At 42.5% G+C, this 19,978-nt stretch overlaps 3 protein-coding genes across 4 annotated transcripts; 2 read left to right on the forward strand and 1 right to left on the reverse strand.

The window, feature by feature from the left end:
- The first annotated feature begins 1,370 nt into the window (after positions 1-1,370).
- shisa10.1 (shisa family member 10, tandem duplicate 1) lies at positions 1,371-7,267 on the forward strand. Its single transcript, XM_084705727.1, has 5 exons — positions 1,371-1,852; positions 2,992-3,136; positions 3,617-3,753; positions 5,081-5,344; positions 5,662-7,267. Exons 1-5 carry the CDS (start codon positions 1,786-1,788, stop codon positions 5,841-5,843), a joined length of 795 nt encoding a protein of 264 aa, XP_084561853.1. The 5' UTR covers positions 1,371-1,785; the 3' UTR covers positions 5,844-7,267.
- On the reverse strand, positions 7,266-12,501 carry atrip (ATR interacting protein). Its single transcript, XM_084705726.1, has 14 exons — positions 12,409-12,501; positions 11,685-11,892; positions 11,382-11,452; positions 11,084-11,254; positions 10,878-10,996; positions 10,611-10,771; positions 10,373-10,474; positions 10,140-10,263; positions 9,126-9,854; positions 8,825-8,967; positions 8,381-8,472; positions 8,161-8,247; positions 7,692-7,947; positions 7,266-7,534 (listed from the first exon to the last, which is right to left on the reverse strand). Exons 2-14 carry the CDS (start codon positions 11,860-11,862, stop codon positions 7,473-7,475), a joined length of 2,295 nt encoding a protein of 764 aa, XP_084561852.1. The 5' UTR covers positions 11,863-11,892; positions 12,409-12,501; the 3' UTR covers positions 7,266-7,472.
- A 2,727-nt stretch (positions 12,502-15,228) lies between these two features.
- Positions 15,229-19,954, forward strand: ippk (inositol 1,3,4,5,6-pentakisphosphate 2-kinase). Of its 2 annotated transcripts, none has more exons than XM_084704173.1 (13): positions 15,229-15,515; positions 16,117-16,176; positions 16,259-16,354; positions 16,558-16,624; positions 16,836-16,957; positions 17,457-17,546; positions 17,931-17,989; positions 18,182-18,254; positions 18,362-18,644; positions 18,790-18,925; positions 19,105-19,204; positions 19,409-19,491; positions 19,716-19,954. In XM_084704173.1, exons 1-13 carry the CDS (start codon positions 15,435-15,437, stop codon positions 19,945-19,947), a joined length of 1,482 nt encoding a protein of 493 aa, XP_084560299.1. In that variant the 5' UTR covers positions 15,229-15,434; the 3' UTR covers positions 19,948-19,954. The 2 variants fall into 2 exon arrangements, with proteins under 2 accessions (XP_084560299.1, XP_084560298.1); XM_084704172.1 differs by having other exon boundaries at positions 15,231-15,515; positions 19,102-19,204.
- Positions 19,955-19,978: the final 24 nt, after the last annotated feature.

Below are 19,978 nucleotides of genomic sequence, written 5' to 3' on the forward strand. Positions count from 1 at the left end.
AATCCAAAACAAGTATTTCTTTGATCAACAGTGAACACGTCTCATTTATGGTCAGATAAAAATTATAAGGTTGATCATAATTGCATGACAGTGTTCCATGTAAAATACTTAAATCATCATACGTAAACCATCTATTTTTGTATCTTGATATGAGGAAGTGTGCTTATGTGTCAGTGTGGGTAACATTTGCTGAAGAAGTAAAAACTTTCTTGACGCAATGTCAAGTTTGTTGTCTAATGGCGCCCTCCAGTGTCAATACAGAAATATGTCAAAAGTCAACGCTTCACCTCGAGCAACCATCAGGGAAAGTACAACCTGTAAGCTTTTCTGGGAGATGGCATAATGGCTTGAAGTGTTGGTGTGGGGTTTTAGCAGATAGTTCTTGTTTGGGAAAGAGGATAGCTGTTTGAACAGGACTAAGAGATGATGGTGAGAGGGTGGGGGAGGTGTGAGGAGAAGGTGATCAGTTTGCGTGGGTTATGCACGAGTTGATCACTTGTAGAACAGAAACTTGTAGAACAGAAACTTGTAGAACAGATGTTGTTAGGGAAGAGGCTGATGGTCGTGCTGGTTTGGAGACAAGAGGGCAGACAGAATAAAGAGACTGGGCGAGGCAAGAGTTGAAGGTGGATACAATGTCCACATACATGAAGGAGGAGGCGGCGAGGGAGGGAGGGAAGAGTAAAGGTCCCGTCTGTGGGTGACAGTGGAGGGTCCTTGGGTGTGTTAATGACAGAGAGAGTGTGAATGACAAAGAAGTGGTTAGACACATGGAGGGAGGTCATTGTGAGACCAGGTGTTGTATAGCTCCTGGTGAAGACAAGATCTAGTTGGTTGCCAGGCTTGTAGAAGATGGACAGAGAGCAAAGACAATAGACTGCAGAAGTGAGTGACACCGTCCATCTGGGAGGTCCGATCCGCGTGTAGCCTAGTTGCCGTTCTATCTGCACTCTGAACTCGTAGGTATTTTTCGGTGTGTGCTGTGGATGTTTGTTGAAATAGGCAACTGTTATCAGGTTTTGCTGCCTTTGATACGAGTTAGACAAAATGACAAAACTTTCCTTGAGGTATTGTTTTCTTCTAAATAAAGTATAATGACTAGTTTAAAAGGCAGGCCTATAGGCTAGCTACCTTTAAAGAAAAATCGAATAAGGAGGTTAAGCTAATTTGTAACCTTCTTTACCATAAAGGTACGTTGTTGTGGTTGTAGAGGCACAATCTGCTATTTCGAAGAAAATCATCAATTAGTATTGCCCTGCTGAAAACATTCAGCTAATGCAATTTGGATGTGACTTAAAATAATTGAGTTCGCATAGAACACGTGCCACCATCTCAATAAAAATACATTGAATCGGTAAAGCGTGACGAAAAACGACGCTAAAAACAGACACTAACGAAATCTGACTGGATTTGTGTTCTACGCGTTATGTTACATTATTCTAGACAAGAAAAACTGCGTCAATCTGAAATTACATTTCCTATGCGTCCACCCTACCAGGCACTAGCTTTCAAATATCTCACTTCAGCAGAGCCGTAGAAAAAAAAATATATATTTTTGCTCTGTTCAGTACTAGCCTAGGTGTATTACAGTGCTAACAATGGCGCTAACTACAACGTGCATTTTGCGGAAGTTACTACGACACGAGTTGACACATTGCAGGCAAAATCAGCTGGTGTTCTTTTGTTGAGGCGCGACTTCCTCTATTCTACTGTTCTAGTCTCGCTCTGCTACTTTTGTCAGTGTGGGGGTCTTGCATGTTTTGCAAGACACATTTCCAATGAGCCATGGCAACAGCCCTGTATGTTCTTGTTGTTACTCTTGTGTGCCTGGCAGTGACTCCTGTCGTATTTGGTAAGTAAGTTTAACTGAAAATGTAGCATAAACTACCGAATATCAATCTGGTCCTCTGCTGCGTTTAGCTTTCGTTTTTTCTCAAACCGAAAGCTAGCTAAGCTAATCTAACCAGAGCTGTCTTATCTATGTGGACTGGTGGGAATGCAAGTCTTATCTCTACTTCAAGTTGCACAAAGCCTTCAGAGGTTAAGACTTTAAAGGTTAGACTGATGTTAACTAACGTGATAGGTTTCCTGGTAACTTGACTTGTAGGCTAGCTACCTAGCTAGACTACCTACTGTACAGTAGCTCAGCTAACGTAACGTCGAGGGTTGCCTGGTGCATTATTTTTTCCCCAAGGTTTACTAAGAGTTTTGAACCTACTGTACCTGTATTTTACGACATGGCAAGTACTCGATCTCGTTCGTGTTAGGCAAAGCTAGTTTATGCTGCTGTTTCAACTAGTGGTTGATGTAACGTACCATGTACCCTATGCTCTCTGTGGGGTCTCAGACTTCTACCAAACTAGCGGAGACGAAACATATTTTGGACTTCTGTGTACTGGTAACCTATGTTGACGTATAGATCATTAGTGCTTGCATGGTAACAAGAGTCACATGTGCTTAGTTTACCATGCTTTGACTGGTTATCTGAGAATAGCTGCAGGCTGTGTGCTAGTTATCTCTGCTAGCCTAGCTCATTTGATAAATAAACCTCAATCTATAAGGTCGCATGGCCCCGGTGTCCACCACAGCCTCAGTCCAGCGATTGTGTCACGGGATACGTAGGATCGGATCTTGCTATACTACTCACTAGTTTCCTACCCATCAAACATAGGTTACCTCGTTTGCATAGACATGCGTATTTTTTACTCCCACATACTACGACGTCAATTTACTAGTCCACTAGCTTAACACATTTGGAGATAAGATAACATTAGTTAAATCATTTTTCATTCAGACTGTGATCCTTCAGAGAAGACAATGATTTATTATTAATTTTAGTGGGGTTTTTCCAAACAATTTAGTGAATTTGTGTTGTTCATTGTGCAGGGATTTCTATTCATCTCTAGAAACAGATTGGTTTATTGTGTGCTGTCAAACACAACCTTTAAACCACAACATAACCCCTAACATTTCGTTTTCTTTTTCGTCCAGCTGATGACTGCGATGCTTACAAGGATATAAGAGGCATATACCATGTCAGCCAATACTGTGGCAGAAAGCCCTGTTGTGGCACCTGTTACAACAGATACTGCTGCTCAGACTCCTTCTATGAATTAGATGAAGACAAATGCACCAGGTATAGTAACAAACATTTACCCCCAAAGAACAAGCCGTTCTGTTGAATCTTATCTAATTATGAATGATAATTTATTATAAGAGATTATTGAAATAGTCTGTTTCAGATGTAGCCTAGTTTAGGTGCAACAATGATAATTTCCACATGAGAAAGTAGAAACATATTTTGCTACCAGTGACCTTTGTTGATGGTTTTGTTCCGATTATGTGCACAGTCCCTGTTTCCTTTCTAGACCAATCTTTGCAACAACATCCTCTCTAAGATGTTACACATACCAGTGCCACAGATTCATGAAAAAAGCCCCCTTCTAAAGACCACCAATACAATTAAGTTATTACAGAATGTAGTTGGATTTGTAATTTTAGTTATTTCGTTCTAGATTGTATTTGACAGAAATCTTAAGCACAAAATGTTTGTAACTGTCAGTGGTTATATTAATTTAAATTCTGTTTAAATTATATTTTTTATCTTTTGTGTTAGCTTCAATTCTGATGACAATTTTGGCACTGCGGCAATTGCGGCCGTCGTAGGATCTATCGTCTTTTTAATCGTCCTCTTCATCTGCTGCTGTGTGTGCCCCTGCTGCTGTCTGTACAAAATGTGCAGAAGCCCCAGACGTAAGTGTTACAACAATTGTTTCATGAATAGATTATTAAAAAAATTACAGTAAAAAAAAAAAAAAACTTTGCGTGATGTTTTGCGTTGTTGAAGTAAAACTATTTTGGTGTGTACTTGAAGTTGCTCAAAATGCACAAGCGGTTATGAGCTGGTCCGGATCAGGTGGGCTGGGTATGAATCATGTGGGATTCAGCCCATGACCTTTGAACCTTATCTTACTCTTCCACATACAATCCCTAACAGACATCTGTCATTTTAGCTGGCTATACTCCTTATTCATGTCTTAGTTATTTTGCTCTGTCTTCATCAGTGAAAGGCTTTGGCTTTCACACATTTCTTTAGATATTTCCCAGAAACAAGTATTGTCAGACTTAAAGCTCATATTTCATGTTGAGATCAGACTTCAGAACCCCACCCAGTCTGACTAACAGTTTCCACAGCCAATGCGTCATCATAGAATACCTACAGGAAGGGATAATTCGCTGTTGGAGGAATTCACAAACAGTGACAAGCCCAAGAATTATGTGGTCAGTCTCTGAGAGCCTGGTCTTGTGTAATTCAGGTTTTTCTCTTTCAGCGAAAAATAAGGGTTTCTTAGTTGTTTACATTTAGCAAATCACGAATATAACATTAAGAAAATATAAAAGGTACAATAGGTATGATTTGTCTGTAAAAAAAAAAAAAAGAAAGTTGTCCCTGTATAAGCATGTTGTGTAAGCTAATAAGGCCTTCTGAGAGTTGTTTAGCTACATAGATAGCTCTGTGCTAGTGGAATCTAAATGTAATATTATGGGGTGGCCTGCTACTTTAAAGCCAATTATGGTCCAGCAATCTTGTCCAAGCCAATTGCATTGGAAATTTAGACAAGATTTGGGCAAGCTGTTTTTAAAAATATTTAAATGTATTTCTTTCCTACATTTTACCTATTGCAGTTATAATAATATGGTAGCAAAGTAACTTGACAGAATTCTTATCAACAACTATGAACAGTGGAACACCAAGTGGCATTAAGAACAGATGTCAAATGTGGCAATACCCTGACATGTGAACCACCTACTATCTGTAGTTTCCGCAACTTTAAATCTACAGTTTCACTTTCCTGTGTTGTATTTTAAATATGGATACATGTACTTATGGGCTACTAAAAATGTGAAAGGAAAGTACGCTTATTTTTAATGACTTACTGATGACCATATCACCTTAACTCTCTACAAAAAAAATGAAGATGGTTTCTACGGAAGGAAACTGCATTATGTCAGTAATCAGAGCATTCTTTCCCCCTTTTCATGGATGTCAATGACAACTTCTCTATTGCTGTGTTGACAGCGGTTGTAGCAACGACAACCCACACTGTGATCAGCACATCATATCCCCAGCAGCCAACTGCTACACCCAACCAAGGCTACCAAGCAACTCATTATTCAGGATACCAGCCAATGCCAGTTCAGCAAAGCTATGGGGGCCAGCCCATGCAACCAGCTTATGGGGGCCAGCCCATGCAACCAGCTTATGGGGGCCAGCCTATGCCCACTGCTCCCTACCAGGGGCAGCCATGTATGCCAGGACCACCTCCACCTTACCAAGAAGCTGGTAAGCATTTCACTACCTAGAGGCAGGTGATTGGCAGGGGTGTGTATTCGCTGATGAAGAATTCCAAAGCTATTTTGACAAAGCTATGTTGTGCCTAGCAACTGTAGCACATCCCAGGTAACTTATATACCCAACATGCAAGAATGACGAGGCATATTCCTAGGAAGGTCTGTCATGTATTGTAAAAAAGAGGAATATTCTGTTTGTCATGTGTACATTAGTAAAGCTAATGATTATTGCCAAATTATTATAGCTGTGCCTCACTAAAGTGGCTAGTATCTCTGTCACACTTCAAAATGTTGTCTCCCTCCCACCAGGTACTGGGTTCCCAGCTGCAATGCCTTATAGTCAGGCAGCGTTTGCACCAGGACAAACGCCCTACCCCCTTCAACCCCCTGCCCAGCCGGGCCAGTTGCCCCCACAGCCAGACCATCACTCCAGCCAGCCGGCTTACAACCCTGCGTACGTGGAGCCTCAGCCACCAAAAACGGGCTATTAAACCACAAGAGGGGGGTGTGTTTGTTCCGGAAGTCAGGACGATGACAGCATTGGATAGAAATGTTAAGTCTAGAGTAGACATGAGCAATTATGTTCCTCGACATTGTGTGTGAAAGATTCAGACCTGCTGTACATTTCTATCTGAATGTTGTGTAACGTTGCAGCCTTCTGACCAGACCTGAGCCCAGCCCCCTTAAATGTGTAATGCATTGTGGGATAGAAACATTTGATCATCAGTCCATTCACAAATGCAGTGGGAACATTTTCACCAGTGAATTTGAACTGAACTCTTCAGTGGCATTGAGTTCTATATAATATTGTTACCATGGATGCAAAAAGAATAACACCAGTATTCAGTTATGACAGATTCTTATATATAATGTATTCCTACAACAACAAAAAATGTGTCCATGAAGTGACTACCACGGCATTGTCCATGCACTAGTTTTTATACGCCAATTGGATTTTTTCATTTAATGAACTAGCTATTATCAAAAGAAATGCCCAAATTCTAAACTATCACTGGTCTGCCAGTCCCAATTTAATATAATCATCTCATGCTCATATTTATCAGGTATGACAGTTCCGGGCCTTTGCATCATTATTTATGGAAAGGGATGTTGCTGATACTAGCCTTAAGTGAATGTACTCTGTTCACACCTCAAAGAACTATCTGTGGATTTCAGTATATGCCCTGGCCAGTATAGAATTAGAAACTTAGTGCAACAGTTGTGCCTTCTTAATTGGAAATATTTTTAACCAAAATTATAATGAAATAGGAAACTTTTAATCTTTTTTTTGTTTTTTTATTGTTTTTTTTAAATCAAGGATTCAGTTTGTGCATGTAGACATACTGTTATATTGCTTGTTTAGTTTTTTTGCTAAATGAAAAATATTGAAAATGTCTTTGGGTTTCTTTGTGGTCAAGTATTCAAGAAAAGGAGGGAATCTAGAGAGAAAAAAAAGATTATCTTTATTTCACGTTTACAGGGTTGAGCTGGACAGTTGTTGGTTTGGCCTTTATGTCTCCTTTTCTTCCTGCCTTTTTATTGGTCTTGTGCTTTTTGTAAAGGTGAAACAGAGGTGAAACATTTTTAAGTGTAATCTGCAGTTCATGCCTTCAGAACCTTTTGAAAAAAGTGACCTCATCACTTGTTGCTTATGCTACTCGGACACATCTGTCTCAGTAAATGGTGGATTCTGTGCTGGCCTTACCTATGACATCTGTTCACTGATGTGAATTATGCATTGATGTCTAGATTTTCATGTTTGTTTTTCCACTCACAAACCCCCCTGTGGCATGTAATTGTCTCACATGTTTGTGGGTAATATATACACTTTATTTTTTAATCTATAAAAGTATGTATACTTTGTTTTGTGGACAAGGCCACAATGTCCTGGTAAATAAAATGTTTCATCACTGTTCAGGCATGGATGTTGTATTTTAATATCAAAAGCATTGAAAAAAACAAATCTTTGTGCACAACAATTGTTCAAATCCATCATTAAGTATTTCCTTAATGCATTTGGGAGGATGTGGGACAGCATTCGTTGAACTATCAAAGGGTTAAACAACCCATGTCTTTCGAAAGCGGCACAGCTTCGACCAGGTTCAGCAGGAAGAAGCCACCTAGCACTCTGTGTCCTCGGTGTCCTCTGTCTCGGGACGACAGATCTCTTCTAGAGCCAGTTCTGACAAGGAACAGAAGCAAGCACAACAAGCAAGCACAGTGTTGTTGTTATAACACGAGCGGAGATAGGGGCGAAACGTGACCCTGCAGAAATATGTCAGTGGAAAGAGGCATCGTGACCAAACACCATGCGACGCGTGCGCCGGTCGAAAGCTCACCTTCGCTCTCTGTGAGGTCGGGGATCTTGCGGAGAGTGTCCCTGATGGCGGGGACGACCTGGTCGTACATGTGGAGGACAGGACGGCAGTGCTCGGAGAAGCTGGAGTGGTTGAGGAGGAGCCAGTGGAGGAGCATGAGGGTCTCCCTCAGCAGCTGCACCCCTGGGGCCGACCACCACGCTGGGGCCTGGGCCATCTCCTGTCCCCTGACACCAAGCCACTGTCTGTGCAGCAGCACCACTACAGTCTGCACCACCTTCCCAGGGACATAAGAAACACCCAGCCAATCTCATTTATAGTGACGTGTTTTATTATAATAAGTATACATCTCCAGTTCGAGTTGACCAGCCTTGGGTGGGGGTGTGGTGCTATAAGGGCAGGGTGGGTCTGAGGGAGGAGGGTCTAAAAGGAGTGAGGGAAGCTCAAACCTGCTGATTGGTTGTATCCACAAATCAAAATGCTGTCCTACCTCACTGTGGCACTGGCAGGTCGACTCGACATACGTAACCCATAACGACGCGTTCTGAGTGAACAGCGAGGTTAGAAAACGCACCATCTGTTAACAGAGAAGGGACGTGCTGTAAGATCTGAACACCGTAGCCTTTAATTTAGGAAACACATTCAGACAGACCCTCTGGCATTGTAGGTTTGTTATTTTACAATATTATTGATATGAGTAAAAAATTTACCTCCACCTCCAATAGAGACCAATGTCCATTTGTAACCAGTTTATCTGGTCTGCTGGTTATGTACTGGAAAATCTTCAGGAACAGGCATGAGTCTAGTGGAAATAAATAATCAAAACTTAATTCCCTGAGTGAATAGCCTTTACATTTCCTTTGTTAACAGTCTTTACTTGATTCATGCGTCATTGAGTGCAAGCCTCTTTAAGAACATTCATTCTCAAGTATGACTCCTTTGAAAGGTTCATACCAGCTCCTCTATTATTTCATGAAGTATTGGTTGAAAGTTGTACTTAATCCTTGTGTTACACCTTAGGGTCATTGTGAACCTTCAAAGGAAATAGCTTTTTATTTGTTTTTGTATTGGGTAAAGTTGTCACAACACAACAATGGGTCGTTGTGAACCTTCGGGTCATGAATTGTACCAAACGGTGCCAGTAGGATCCTCACCTGAGTGTGAGCACAATTTAGTTGCCAGCTCATCATTGTCAACCAGGGCAGCTAACAGTGACATCGAAAGGGACATGATCTGGTAGGAGGAGTCCAGGGACAGGCAGTGTGTCAAAGCTTGACTAGACAGCACACACATTAACCTGCAAAAAAAAAAAAAAAAAGTACAGAAAAATAGACAGAACAGAAACATACACAATGTCAAGGTTAACGTGTGTAATGAAGGTCAGGAAAACTGTGGGGGAAAAAAAGAAGAAAACACCCTATTGACGCTCCCCTTTTCCAAACAAACAAGACATGCCTGGACAAATCCTTCTTCTCTGCTCTCTCGGCCAGCATGCAGAGCGTCGACAGGCTCGTCGTCACCAGTGCCTCTCTCTGGGAAGCTTTGCCAATGAAGGCAGGGTCCGACAGATCCAACAGCCTCCTGAGGAGGGGGTGCTGCATGTGGAGTCCTTTTCCCGCTCTGTCCGGGCTCCCCTCGGGCTCCCCCATCTCCATCAGTTGGATCCCAGGGGGGACCGGGACTGGGGTCGGGTGGGAGCGGGCGTCGGCGTGCAGGAATGCCTCCCCGCCGTTGCTCTCCTGAGGCCGGTAGGACAAGATGGCGCTCACCGCGTCGGCGCTCTGCGATATGACGTGGTAGAGCGCTTTCATGGACGACAGTGCAAAGTCCTCAAGGCTGAGCAAGGAGTCCTCCACACTGGAGGCTGCGCTGCCCTCCGAGGAGGAGCCCGATGCAGAGCTGACCCTCAGGGGGCTTTTACCCGAGCCCTCCAGAGACTCCAGAGTCTGGCAGAACAGGCTGATGTGGTGGTCCAGGAGAGGAAGGAGGTAGACCGCTCCGAGGCAGCTCCTGCTGGAGTTGATGGAGGAACTGTTGGTGTGAGACACCTGCTCTGGCGAGGCCATCATGTTAAGTCCTGACATGGCAAGGCTCTGGAACTGGCTGAAGGCACTTTGGGGTTTATCCCTCTGCGCCACCTTGGACTGTTTGGAATTGCCACTGGAACTGACCGTGGTTGAACCTCTGTTGAACGAAAGCACATAAGAACATTTTAAGTTGAAACGCATTGAAAATTTGACACCCCAAAAAAAACTTTTCTGAGCTGTATTATTGTCTATGTCCAGGTGTGTGTGATGTCTTGCTTTGACAAGCTGGATGCCACAAAGCCGCTGAGCCGCCTTGCCTGTCTTTGAGGAGCTGCGTAAGGCCACGTATTTGAGTCAACTTGCCACAGCTTCGAGTCCTCTGATGTGACATACACATACACACAACTCAAGGGTCACTATAAACCTAGCCAGATGGACTTACGTGCTGAGGCAGCTGTTCTGCAGTAACGTGGTCCAGGCGTCGGGGCTGACGCAGAGCAAATGGCACAGACCCAGGGTGCTGGGGTCTAGAGGATGCTGCAGCAACAGACTCAGCAAAACAGACCCTTCACACAACAGCAAAAACATGGGATATTTCCTCAAACTTCATAATGACATACTTCACTCATAGTGCTAAAGGAGTTCATTCCGAAAGGTTTTGATGTTAAAATTCACCTGGGTGATGGTGTTGATGATGTACACCTGTGCTGTGGAAAGGATCGAGCTGGCTTGCGTCTTTGCTGTCACCATGTTTGCCACAGGACAGCTTCTTCCCCTCTAAACACAGGATAACATATAAAGCCGTATCTAGAAAGTGAACGTTGCTCAGAAAAAGTGACATGGGGATATCCAATTTGATATCTCATTTGACATGCATTCGTCACCAATGAAGTTTCAACAAATATGACCACACCATCTTTCAAGCTGCTCGTTCCACTGCTTTTGACTGGTGTGGACCTTGAGGGCAGCTGGGCTGCAAAATCTTCCTTGGTTATGAATGGACTGGCTCCAGGAGGGGTGGAGCTGCTCCGACTTGCAAGATCAACCGTCACAGCAGAACACTGCACCTTGGGGCTGAAGAGGGCGACAGGGAAAAAAAAGAAAAAAGGAAAATGATGCCCTCTATTCCACCACCAAAGCCAAAAGGTAGAATGTATTGCAAAAGGTAGCCAACTCTGACCTGTTTCTTGTGACAGGGGAAGCAAGGGCCTTGTTCCCCCGCTCTGAGAATTGAAGCTTGGTTTTGATTTCATTAATCTCTGCCTCTTTGAAGTGTAACTCTGATTGTAAGGACTGTACCTGTGAACATACCAATAAGGCCAGAATAATAAGTTGGATGACATCTGGGAAACATAATAGTATATTGAAGTAGAGCTTGACTACAACCTTTTTGGATAATTCTTTCTCTTTTTCACTCTGAACATGGGCCTTCTCCCTCTCCAGGAGGAGATGAGCTTGTCTCTGCTTCTCTTTCTCCTGCTGGGCCACTCGCAGTGAATCTCGTAGGACTTTAATCTCTCCATTCTTCATCAGGATCTCTTCCTCCACCTCTTTTAGCTTCACATAAAAAAAAAAGATCAAATCAGGATTTCACAGAGGAAGTCTATCAAATGTTCCACAAGGCCTACATGTGCTTCTCAAGAATTTCAGTTTGAGAGCTATGCCTCTGCTTGTGAAGTCACACCTTTTTCTTCAATTCTGCTTTTTGCGACTCCAATTTGCAGTTTTTGTCTTCTTCTGAAAGTTGGCCATTACCTACAAAAGAGTGAAATTATCTGTGACATTTCCTAGTTCACATTTTCATTCTTCAGTAATGATTATTTATTTATTTAAGCGATATCTTAAAGAGTGTTGATGATGTAACAAGCCTACACTAAAGTTCCTGTATTTCTAAAACACACATGAAGACAATGTAGCATTTACCAGGTTTTAAAGTATGCTTAAGTAACATTTACCAGGTTTTAAAGTATGCTTAAGTAACATTTACCAGAGCTTAATGTCTGTTTGTGCCTTTGATGGGTGCCATCTCCCGTGAAAGCTTGAGATGCAATAATATCTATCTCGTTCAAGTCGTCTTGAGTAAAATCTTCGTCATCTTCAAAGGGATCATGAAATGCAGCATCCTGTTTGAATCCCTTATGTCGTTTACTTGGTGGATAATCCATGGAGGTGGTCAGTAGAGATTGTGTGGAATCCTAGTTTAATGTTTTAAAAGAGTGGGGGTGTAATTAAAGTCCTGAAACTTTAGGCAAATATAATTTTTCCGTAAATTATTACTTTGATTAACAAACTCAAATTTCCAGACAGCTAGCTTGCTACTGTAGCCCCCTGGTCGGTGAAAAAAGGCTTCCCATACGAAATAAATGCACAGTAGTCAAATATGATTAGTCTTGCAAGCAAACTTGTTTCACAGAATGGCAAGGTTGAGTCGAAAGACTTAACGTTCTTTTTAACTGTCTGTGTCAAGTGTGCAACCGGTTAAATGAAATATAAAATACTTTACACACTGTCTGCAACAACACAGCACTGTCTGTTACTGTAGCCGACCAAGCTAGCTCCTTTGCTAGCTATTTATCCTGACAACATTTTTGAACTATAGTATTATAGAAAATTAACCCATCAGGCGAGTCAAATTGTTGGTATGCTTTTTGTCAAAACTAGAGCTTTATGGACAACCATTTTTAATTTGGTGGCAGGCGCAATAATCTCACCTCCAGAGAGTGAAGCTAGCTAGGTAGCTACCCAGTCAGTCATTGCTAGGTACTCCTGGAGCCGCTGCTCATGGTTCGGAATAAGCCAATCACGACCGACAGATAGAAAGTTGTACGGTCAGCAAAAAGGGCCAAAATAGTTGCCTATGGAAATTAGTACACTTGGTTTGGATTATCGAGTGTGCCATTATTTTCTGAAAATAGGCCAAGTGAACACATTAAATATTCTCAATCTAATAATAATGATTAATCAAAAAGTTTACGTTTACTAACAATAACCATGTTAGTCTAAAATATGAAATAAATAGCCCTATTGAACATGTAAATGGCCAAAGAAAGAAAGAAAGAAAGAAAGAAAGAAAGAAAGAAAGAAAGAAAGAAAGAAAGAAAGAAAGAAAGAAAGAAAGAAAGGGAGACAGAGGCGGACACTAATGCTGGGTACACACTAAAATATTTGTTTAATTTTAAGATTTTCAAAATATGAGAGACCACAAACATGAGGACAAACACATCCTAGATTTACCCTTCTATAGTGTGTGTCCTCAGGGTTCACCCCACACATCAGGATTTAAAATTATAAATGTTGTGTTTTCAACATTAGTTTGCTTCGCTAATGTTGGTGTGGGCTACACCCGTGGGCCACCATAGAAATTGGCCCAAAATCAGACCAATTATCTTGTGGTGTGTACCCAGCAAAACTTTAACCAAATGTAGCCAATCATCAAGCGCTGTGAATTATATGGCATCGGTGTAGACGTATTGTTCAGTGATCGATCAGGGCAATTCTAGACCTGATAGGTGTTGGTGCTGCTCTAAAAACCAGTTTTCCTGGCCTGGAGCCTGTTGCAGTCGATTCGAAATGCAATAAACTGGTTTGACATGTACCGGCTGACAGGTTGGCATGTTGAGGAAAATGAACCGATATTCTATTCATTGGTTCCAGAGAGTTAGCAGAACTTGCCACCTGGGCAGGGACATTATGAGAAATCAACACAAAATTTAATCCTGAAAGGTATTAAATGCAAATGAACCCATGGCTGGGTTTAACTTGGTGACAGGAGGGAGACTTTATGTAAAGTAGGATCCCACCTTTTTTTTAATGCATATAGTTAACAAGGTGCCAGGGGCGTAGTTAAACCCTTTTCAATGGGGCAAGTGCCCCAGTATAAATCTGCTGTGCCCCAGTAAAATCTAAAGTTAGAGTTTTAACAATTTACTTTATTAGCAGTGCATTCATTTAGATTGATAATCTCTGAAAAAACAAACAGTATCCCAATCAACCCTCAAAAAAACAAAAAAACAGTATTTGGTTCAAAGGAATGCAGAGAAATGTGCATGCTCCCATTGATGTCACCTTCCAAAGCTGATATCAAGTTTACGTCCCTGAACTGTTGTATAGTGGATTAAGCAATTGGGGGAGTATCTGTAGCCATGTATTCTGAAACTAGTTGTTCCCATCCTTGATTGTGATTGGCTATATTGCGTTCCATGCCGTTGTAAAATCCAGAATAACCTCACAGGTTGTCCTCATGACATTGTTTAACATTCCATATCACTGTGCGAGTCCGTGGTTTACTGATTTTAGAACAGGTGAGGGGGTTTTCGGTCCGCTTCGCGTCGTGCCGAACAACTCCCCTTACCTGTTCTAAAATCAGCGTAAACCACGGCCTCTTGGGGCTTATTGCTTAATTGTGCGCGGCAAGTTGATAGAAAAAAAGGAATATGGGGGCCTGTGCCCCAGTAGAGTTTTATGTCTAACAACGCCTCTGCAAGGTGCCAATTAAGTCATCAAACAAAAAGGTGATTAGGGGAGAACAGGGGCGAAATTAACGCGGGACGAAAGTAAAAAAACGATTTTGTCAGAGCCCTGACTACATCTGCATTCCAAGTTATGACAGCACCTTCAGCACGCAACCATTGATGAAATTGCCAAATTTCACGTGACGCGGTTAGGTGCGGTGCCCTTTCCGAGTGCGCAAAGTAGGAATCGGTTGTCCTTTTTTGCTAATTACAAGTTGTGTTTCCCTTTTCATGTGTCACAATAATTAATCTACAGGTTATTTAGAGCTGTAACAAATTCTGAAGGTTTACTTGTCAGAGTTTTTCAGTATAAAACTAGGCTAGGAATCTGGTTTAAATGTCAGGAGTCCCTTTTTGGGACGAAATGAACACTTGCAATGTGGTGACTTTCTGTTTGTGGAAAGCATTTATTAAAACATGTTTATGTCATACTATACCAACAGAATATGCCAAGAGTGAGGGTCAGAAAGACAGTCAGAAGTCTGATTTAGAAGAAATGAAATATTTGATGAAACTGAAATTTAAAGGGAAAATGTAATTCATTAACTTTTTGCAAAAATAAAGGACAAAATATGTTTGCAGTTACATATTAACAAGGTCATAGTCAGGTATATTTAATAAAAACCAGAGTAAAACAACAAAAAAATCTAGCTTGTATCGTTGACCCACCCGTGTGCTACTTTCATCCCAACTGACGGGGTCGAAAGTAACAATGTGCAACTTGTGTTCAAAATGAAATTGTACTGAAGTTGTTCGACATTTCTGCAAAATGCCACCTGGTATTGATAGACCACACTTGTGAGTTGTTGTCCCAAGCAAAAATATATGTATATATAAAACATTGTCTTTGAAAATTACGTTTTTCTGAAAAATTGTACTTTCACCCCTGCTCTCCCCTACTCACTAACGTGAACCTAGGAAACTAGATCCAATGTTGTTAGTGGATAATCTTTAGGAAACTCGAGCGTGATCGAACTCAAACGTCATCCAATGTGATATTTTCTACATACATGCGGCCAATAGGAGACGGGTAGGAGGGATATCCTCCAGAAAGCGGTAGTAGGCTACTAGTAACGCCTGTTCGTCCGTCGGTGGGTCAGACAGTAGCTAAAATTATTGTTGTAGCTAGGCTTGCTAGCATCGGTCCTGTACTTGGGGTGTGTGGCAGTCTTGGCCTTGTAAAGTGTCGGGAGTCCATACTGAGATATAATAAGCACATTTGTGTTATGGAACTGGATAAAATGGACGAGAACGACTGGAAATACCATGGGGAGGGAAACAAGAGCCTTGTAGTTTGTCATGTTCAGGTGAGTTAGCTAGCTAGCTGGAGAGTCAGCCAGCCACCACACTACTACAGCTAGAGAGAGCTAGCAAGCTTGCAGCACTGTGCTCACTCGTACTGGTTAAACCAAGCAACTACACGACATGTTGCCAGAACATCGATCAGGTTTAATCCAAAATGCATTTTTACAACGCCGGGTTATATTGTGAACGTAGTGTCATGTTAGACAACATCATTGGCTAGATTGTAAAATGTTCGTGACGAGTTCAGATGTCTGATTCTTTCAATTGGCAACTTAGTTACAGTACTATTGTGCACCGCGGGAAGCCCCCTATAAGATGAAACGAGTGTCACTTGTCAAATCTTGGTCGCTCTTTACCATTCGAAAGCCTACTACTAGGTTGTCTAAACTAGTTTCCAAGCTGTTTATCAGTATTGGTTGTCATTTTCCTTTGTATGTTGTATGTTATTAACATAAATATCTTATCAACGGTTCAGGGGTCTGGTGTGAGCAACTTGATGGCAACAGTAGTGCCGCGTCGTCACATCAGATAGCACAAACAACTTGCTGAGCTACCCCATTGCTAACTTGCCGGGCATCATGGTTGTAATACTTGTTTTTCTAGCATTCAAGAGTTCTTCGTCTACTTAAGTATTCAGCTGAGGACTCAGAAAACCCGCAACAGGTAGAGTTTCCATGAAGTCTGGATTTCAGTGTGTTTTTGCTTCATAACATCACCTTATCGCCTTTTCTCCCTTTGACTTCAGACAACGGAGCAGGCCTTCAGACAAATTCAAAACATTCTTGAATACAGTAAAAATGTAATGAGTCCGTTGCTTGGAGAAAAGTTTGTCCATAAAGGGGTGAGACATTTTCTACTAAGAGAAATAATGGGTTTAATAATTGTTTTCTATTTTGATATCAAAGATTGTCTTATTTCTATCTAAACACTTAATAATAACCAAACAATTATGGACTCAAATTAACTTAACATAAGGGAAAGTGGTTGGTGCCAGTCATCACTCAGAATGGTAACTGTATATATTTATCAAATTTTCTTCTACAGGAAGTTGTCAAGCTGCCACTAGACTTTGTGAGACGACTGTCTTTAAAGGTTCAACAAGAGAGGCCAGGTAAACTTTGTCTTCACTATGAGTCATTTGATATTCATACAGTATTGTGAAAATATTATGTAGATTGAGCAATGGCTTACAATATGGTTAGTTTGTAAGCACAGAAATGTAAACAGCAATTAACTAGTTGAAATAAGCAAGGACGCTCATCAGTAAAAAAAAATAAAAAAAAATAATATATCAATATGTCTGGTATTGTCTTTCCTGACAGAATCGCGCTGTGACAAAATGATGGACACCTGGAGTGGATGTGCTTTGTGCCTACCTAACCTCACCCAGTCCTCCTCCCGCTGCTGCAGTGAACACAGACCCTCCCTCTGCATAGAGATCAAGGTCATTGAACAAACAATGGATGTTTGTATTGTTCATGCAATATTGTACATGTCATACAATGGATGTTTGTATCTTACATGTAATAGAGTTCTTTGATCTAGATCAAGACTAGACTAAAATGATCCTCAATAGATTCCTCTCTACCACAACACAAATTCTCATTGTGTCCGAGGCGCAAAGTTTAAGAAAAGCTTTAAGTATTTAGTGAGACATTCGATTTTTCTGTCCTCTCCGTCCATTGGCTGTTACTAAGTAAGACCTCAGTTGTTATTGGGTAGATTCTTGAATACAAACGTAAGGTCAGTCACCAGGGACCCAGCCGGGGGACAGCCAGCACGAGTTTGGGTTTTGTCAATTGATGATGCTCAGACATGGGAGAGGGATGAGTCAGCATTTTGAAGAGAGACATTTGTTCAAATGGAGTGACTCAGTCGACAGCTATGTAAATATTCTGTGGTCAGGCAGTAACTTCATTCTCTTTTTCTTTTTTTTCTGGCAGCCAAAGTGTGGATTTCTACCCTACTCTAGGCATGTAACAAAAGACGTTAAAAGCAAGGTGTGCAGATTCTGTATGCATCAACATTTTAAGGTGAGCACAATTTAGTGAGGTATCTATTTGAAATGATTGACGTTTGTGTACATGTATTCCATTCAAAAACAACTGTTTGCTATCCCAGCTGTGCTCATTATGCACCATTTGATCCAAAGGAGCATTTGAGTTCTTTGGCGGTGTTTATAAGTCAGATGAAATAAACCCACTTGTTTTGGTTCTAAGTATGGTTGACCATCTCTGTCCTCTGGTGGTCACACCGGATAACGCTTACCAGAGTGCAGCATGCACAACAACGACCTTCCGTGTCTATCCACATCATTGAGCCCTACAGTACAGGACAACGTCTCTGGTGCTTTAAAAGTCGATTTAACTTTGAGATGCATGCCAGCCTTACTTACCCATACTCATCTCCGTCACCAGCTGGCCAATGGAAAGTGGAAACGACAGAGTCGCTACTGCCCGCTGGATCTGTTCTCAGGGTGAGTATGGTTCAGTCTGAGGTATGGTTCAGTCTGAGATATGGTTCAGTCTGAGTGGCGCTGAGGTTCATTAAGTAGTCTATTCATTCAGGTGGCGAGAACCTATAGTTTCATGGTTGGGTGTTTTGCTGGGAAGTAAATGAAAAGTTGTTTGGAAACAAAGTCGGCTGAACTGTTCTTTTCTGTCCGCAGGAACAAGCAGAGAATGTATGTTGCCTTGAAACACTTGATCGAAGAACCCCAGAATAACTTCAAGATCTTCAAGGTATGGCGCGCTGCTCTCTGTACGAGTACATCACGGAACAGACGGAATCTTGATTTCTTCTTCTGTACACGTGAGCGGACATAACCTTTCTCTGTCGGTTCGCCAAGGGCGGGGAGTTGATCTACAGCTGCAAGGACGACGCCGACGTGTGCGAGGACCTGAGCGAGCTGGTCCAGCACCTGCGGCCCTACTTCCTCCACGGCGGGGGCGGCCTCATCAACGGCCACCTGTCCAACAAGACGGTGCTGAACGAGCTCATCCAAGTGATCGTCAGCGCCCTCCTCAGCAGCTGGGAGACGGGGCGCTCCGGGGAGTCGCGGAAGCTGCACCTGCCCGAGGGCAGGGCCACGTGTGAGGCCAGCCTCCTGCACAGGGAGCTGCTTCGCAACGGTGAGGCGACACACACGACGCCCGCGTCGACTCTTTTCTTGGCGATCGGCAAATGCACTGCAGATCGATTCGTGAAAAACGTGTTGGTTTTCCGCCCTCGAATGCGTGTTTCGATCTCCTCACGTCTTTCCATGTCGGTGCTCAGGGAACCACTGCTTACCCAAAGACTGTATCCTGGCCAAAATCCTTCAGACGCAAATGCTGGACAACTTAGACATTGAGGGCCTTCATCCCTTATTCAAAAGGGTGGAGCAGCACCTGCAGGAGTTCCCCAAAGAAAGGTACGTGGGGCAGTTATAGCTTTTAGTGTTTTCCTAGTGAGAAATCGAATGAGTTTGTATGTATGTGAAAGTATACTGTGTAATACATTCAGTACACCACTAGAGGGCGTTTCTGGACAGTAAACGGAGCCCTTAACTTCCACCCATGTCTTAATCATTTGTCTCATTCTTTCTAGAAGCAGACTACAGATTGACGGGCCCTACAATGAGAGCTTCTTGGAGAAAGTGCAGAGTTGTCCGTCAGAGGACGACGGCTCCATAGAATATGCAGTCAGCAAGGTGAGGCGCCTTTCTGTCGCTGAAGGGTGAGAAGCATTCAGGAACATGTTTCTCATTCCAGGTGATCACATGCGCTCATTGTGTATTTGAAAACAACAAAGAGCTACAGTTCAAGCCTTGCTTCTTCTATTCCGGGACCTGAGGGAGAACTGTCTCGCATGTCAGAGATATGAGCGTGTTTTGTTTTTCCTTTCTACTCGCCAGGTTCACCAGTACAGAGTTGCCATGACAGCCAAGGACTGCTCCATCATGATCACCCTGGCACCATGCAGCGAGGATAACGATGGGTGAGCAGCTGGATGATCTTATTTGACTGGTTGCACAGACTTATGTACACTTTAGTCATGTGATTACCTTGAACCAATGGCACATTGTCAAGCCTCTGCAGACGTACGATTACCCAAATAAGGTATAGTGGTTCATGCCGTCTGGATGTACTTATGTATACGTGCATAGACAAACCATTATGAATACATTTGAATGGTGAAACATTGAGCATTTCTTCTTCCAGGTTGGAGCAGGACTTGGAGATTCACCCAACAAAGCCTCGGTTTACATACTCGGTGTCCATCCTGGATCTGGATCCCAAGCCCTATGAGAACATACCCCATCAGTACAAGCTTGACTGCAAAATAGTCAACTACTACCTGCGGAGCACCCAAGCCAAACAAGACCTGCCAGCCCAGAGCCTCTTCCTGGGCCTGGACCGAGAGGACTGCACACTGGTGTTCCACCCCGTATGAACCACTCCAGGGGGGGTGGGGGGGTGGGGGG

This window comes from Hypomesus nipponensis, chromosome 9 (assembly GCF_054491055.1).
Source record: "Hypomesus nipponensis isolate SF chromosome 9, ASM5449105v1, whole genome shotgun sequence".
Classification (NCBI taxonomy): Eukaryota; Metazoa; Chordata; class Actinopteri; order Osmeriformes; family Osmeridae; genus Hypomesus; species Hypomesus nipponensis.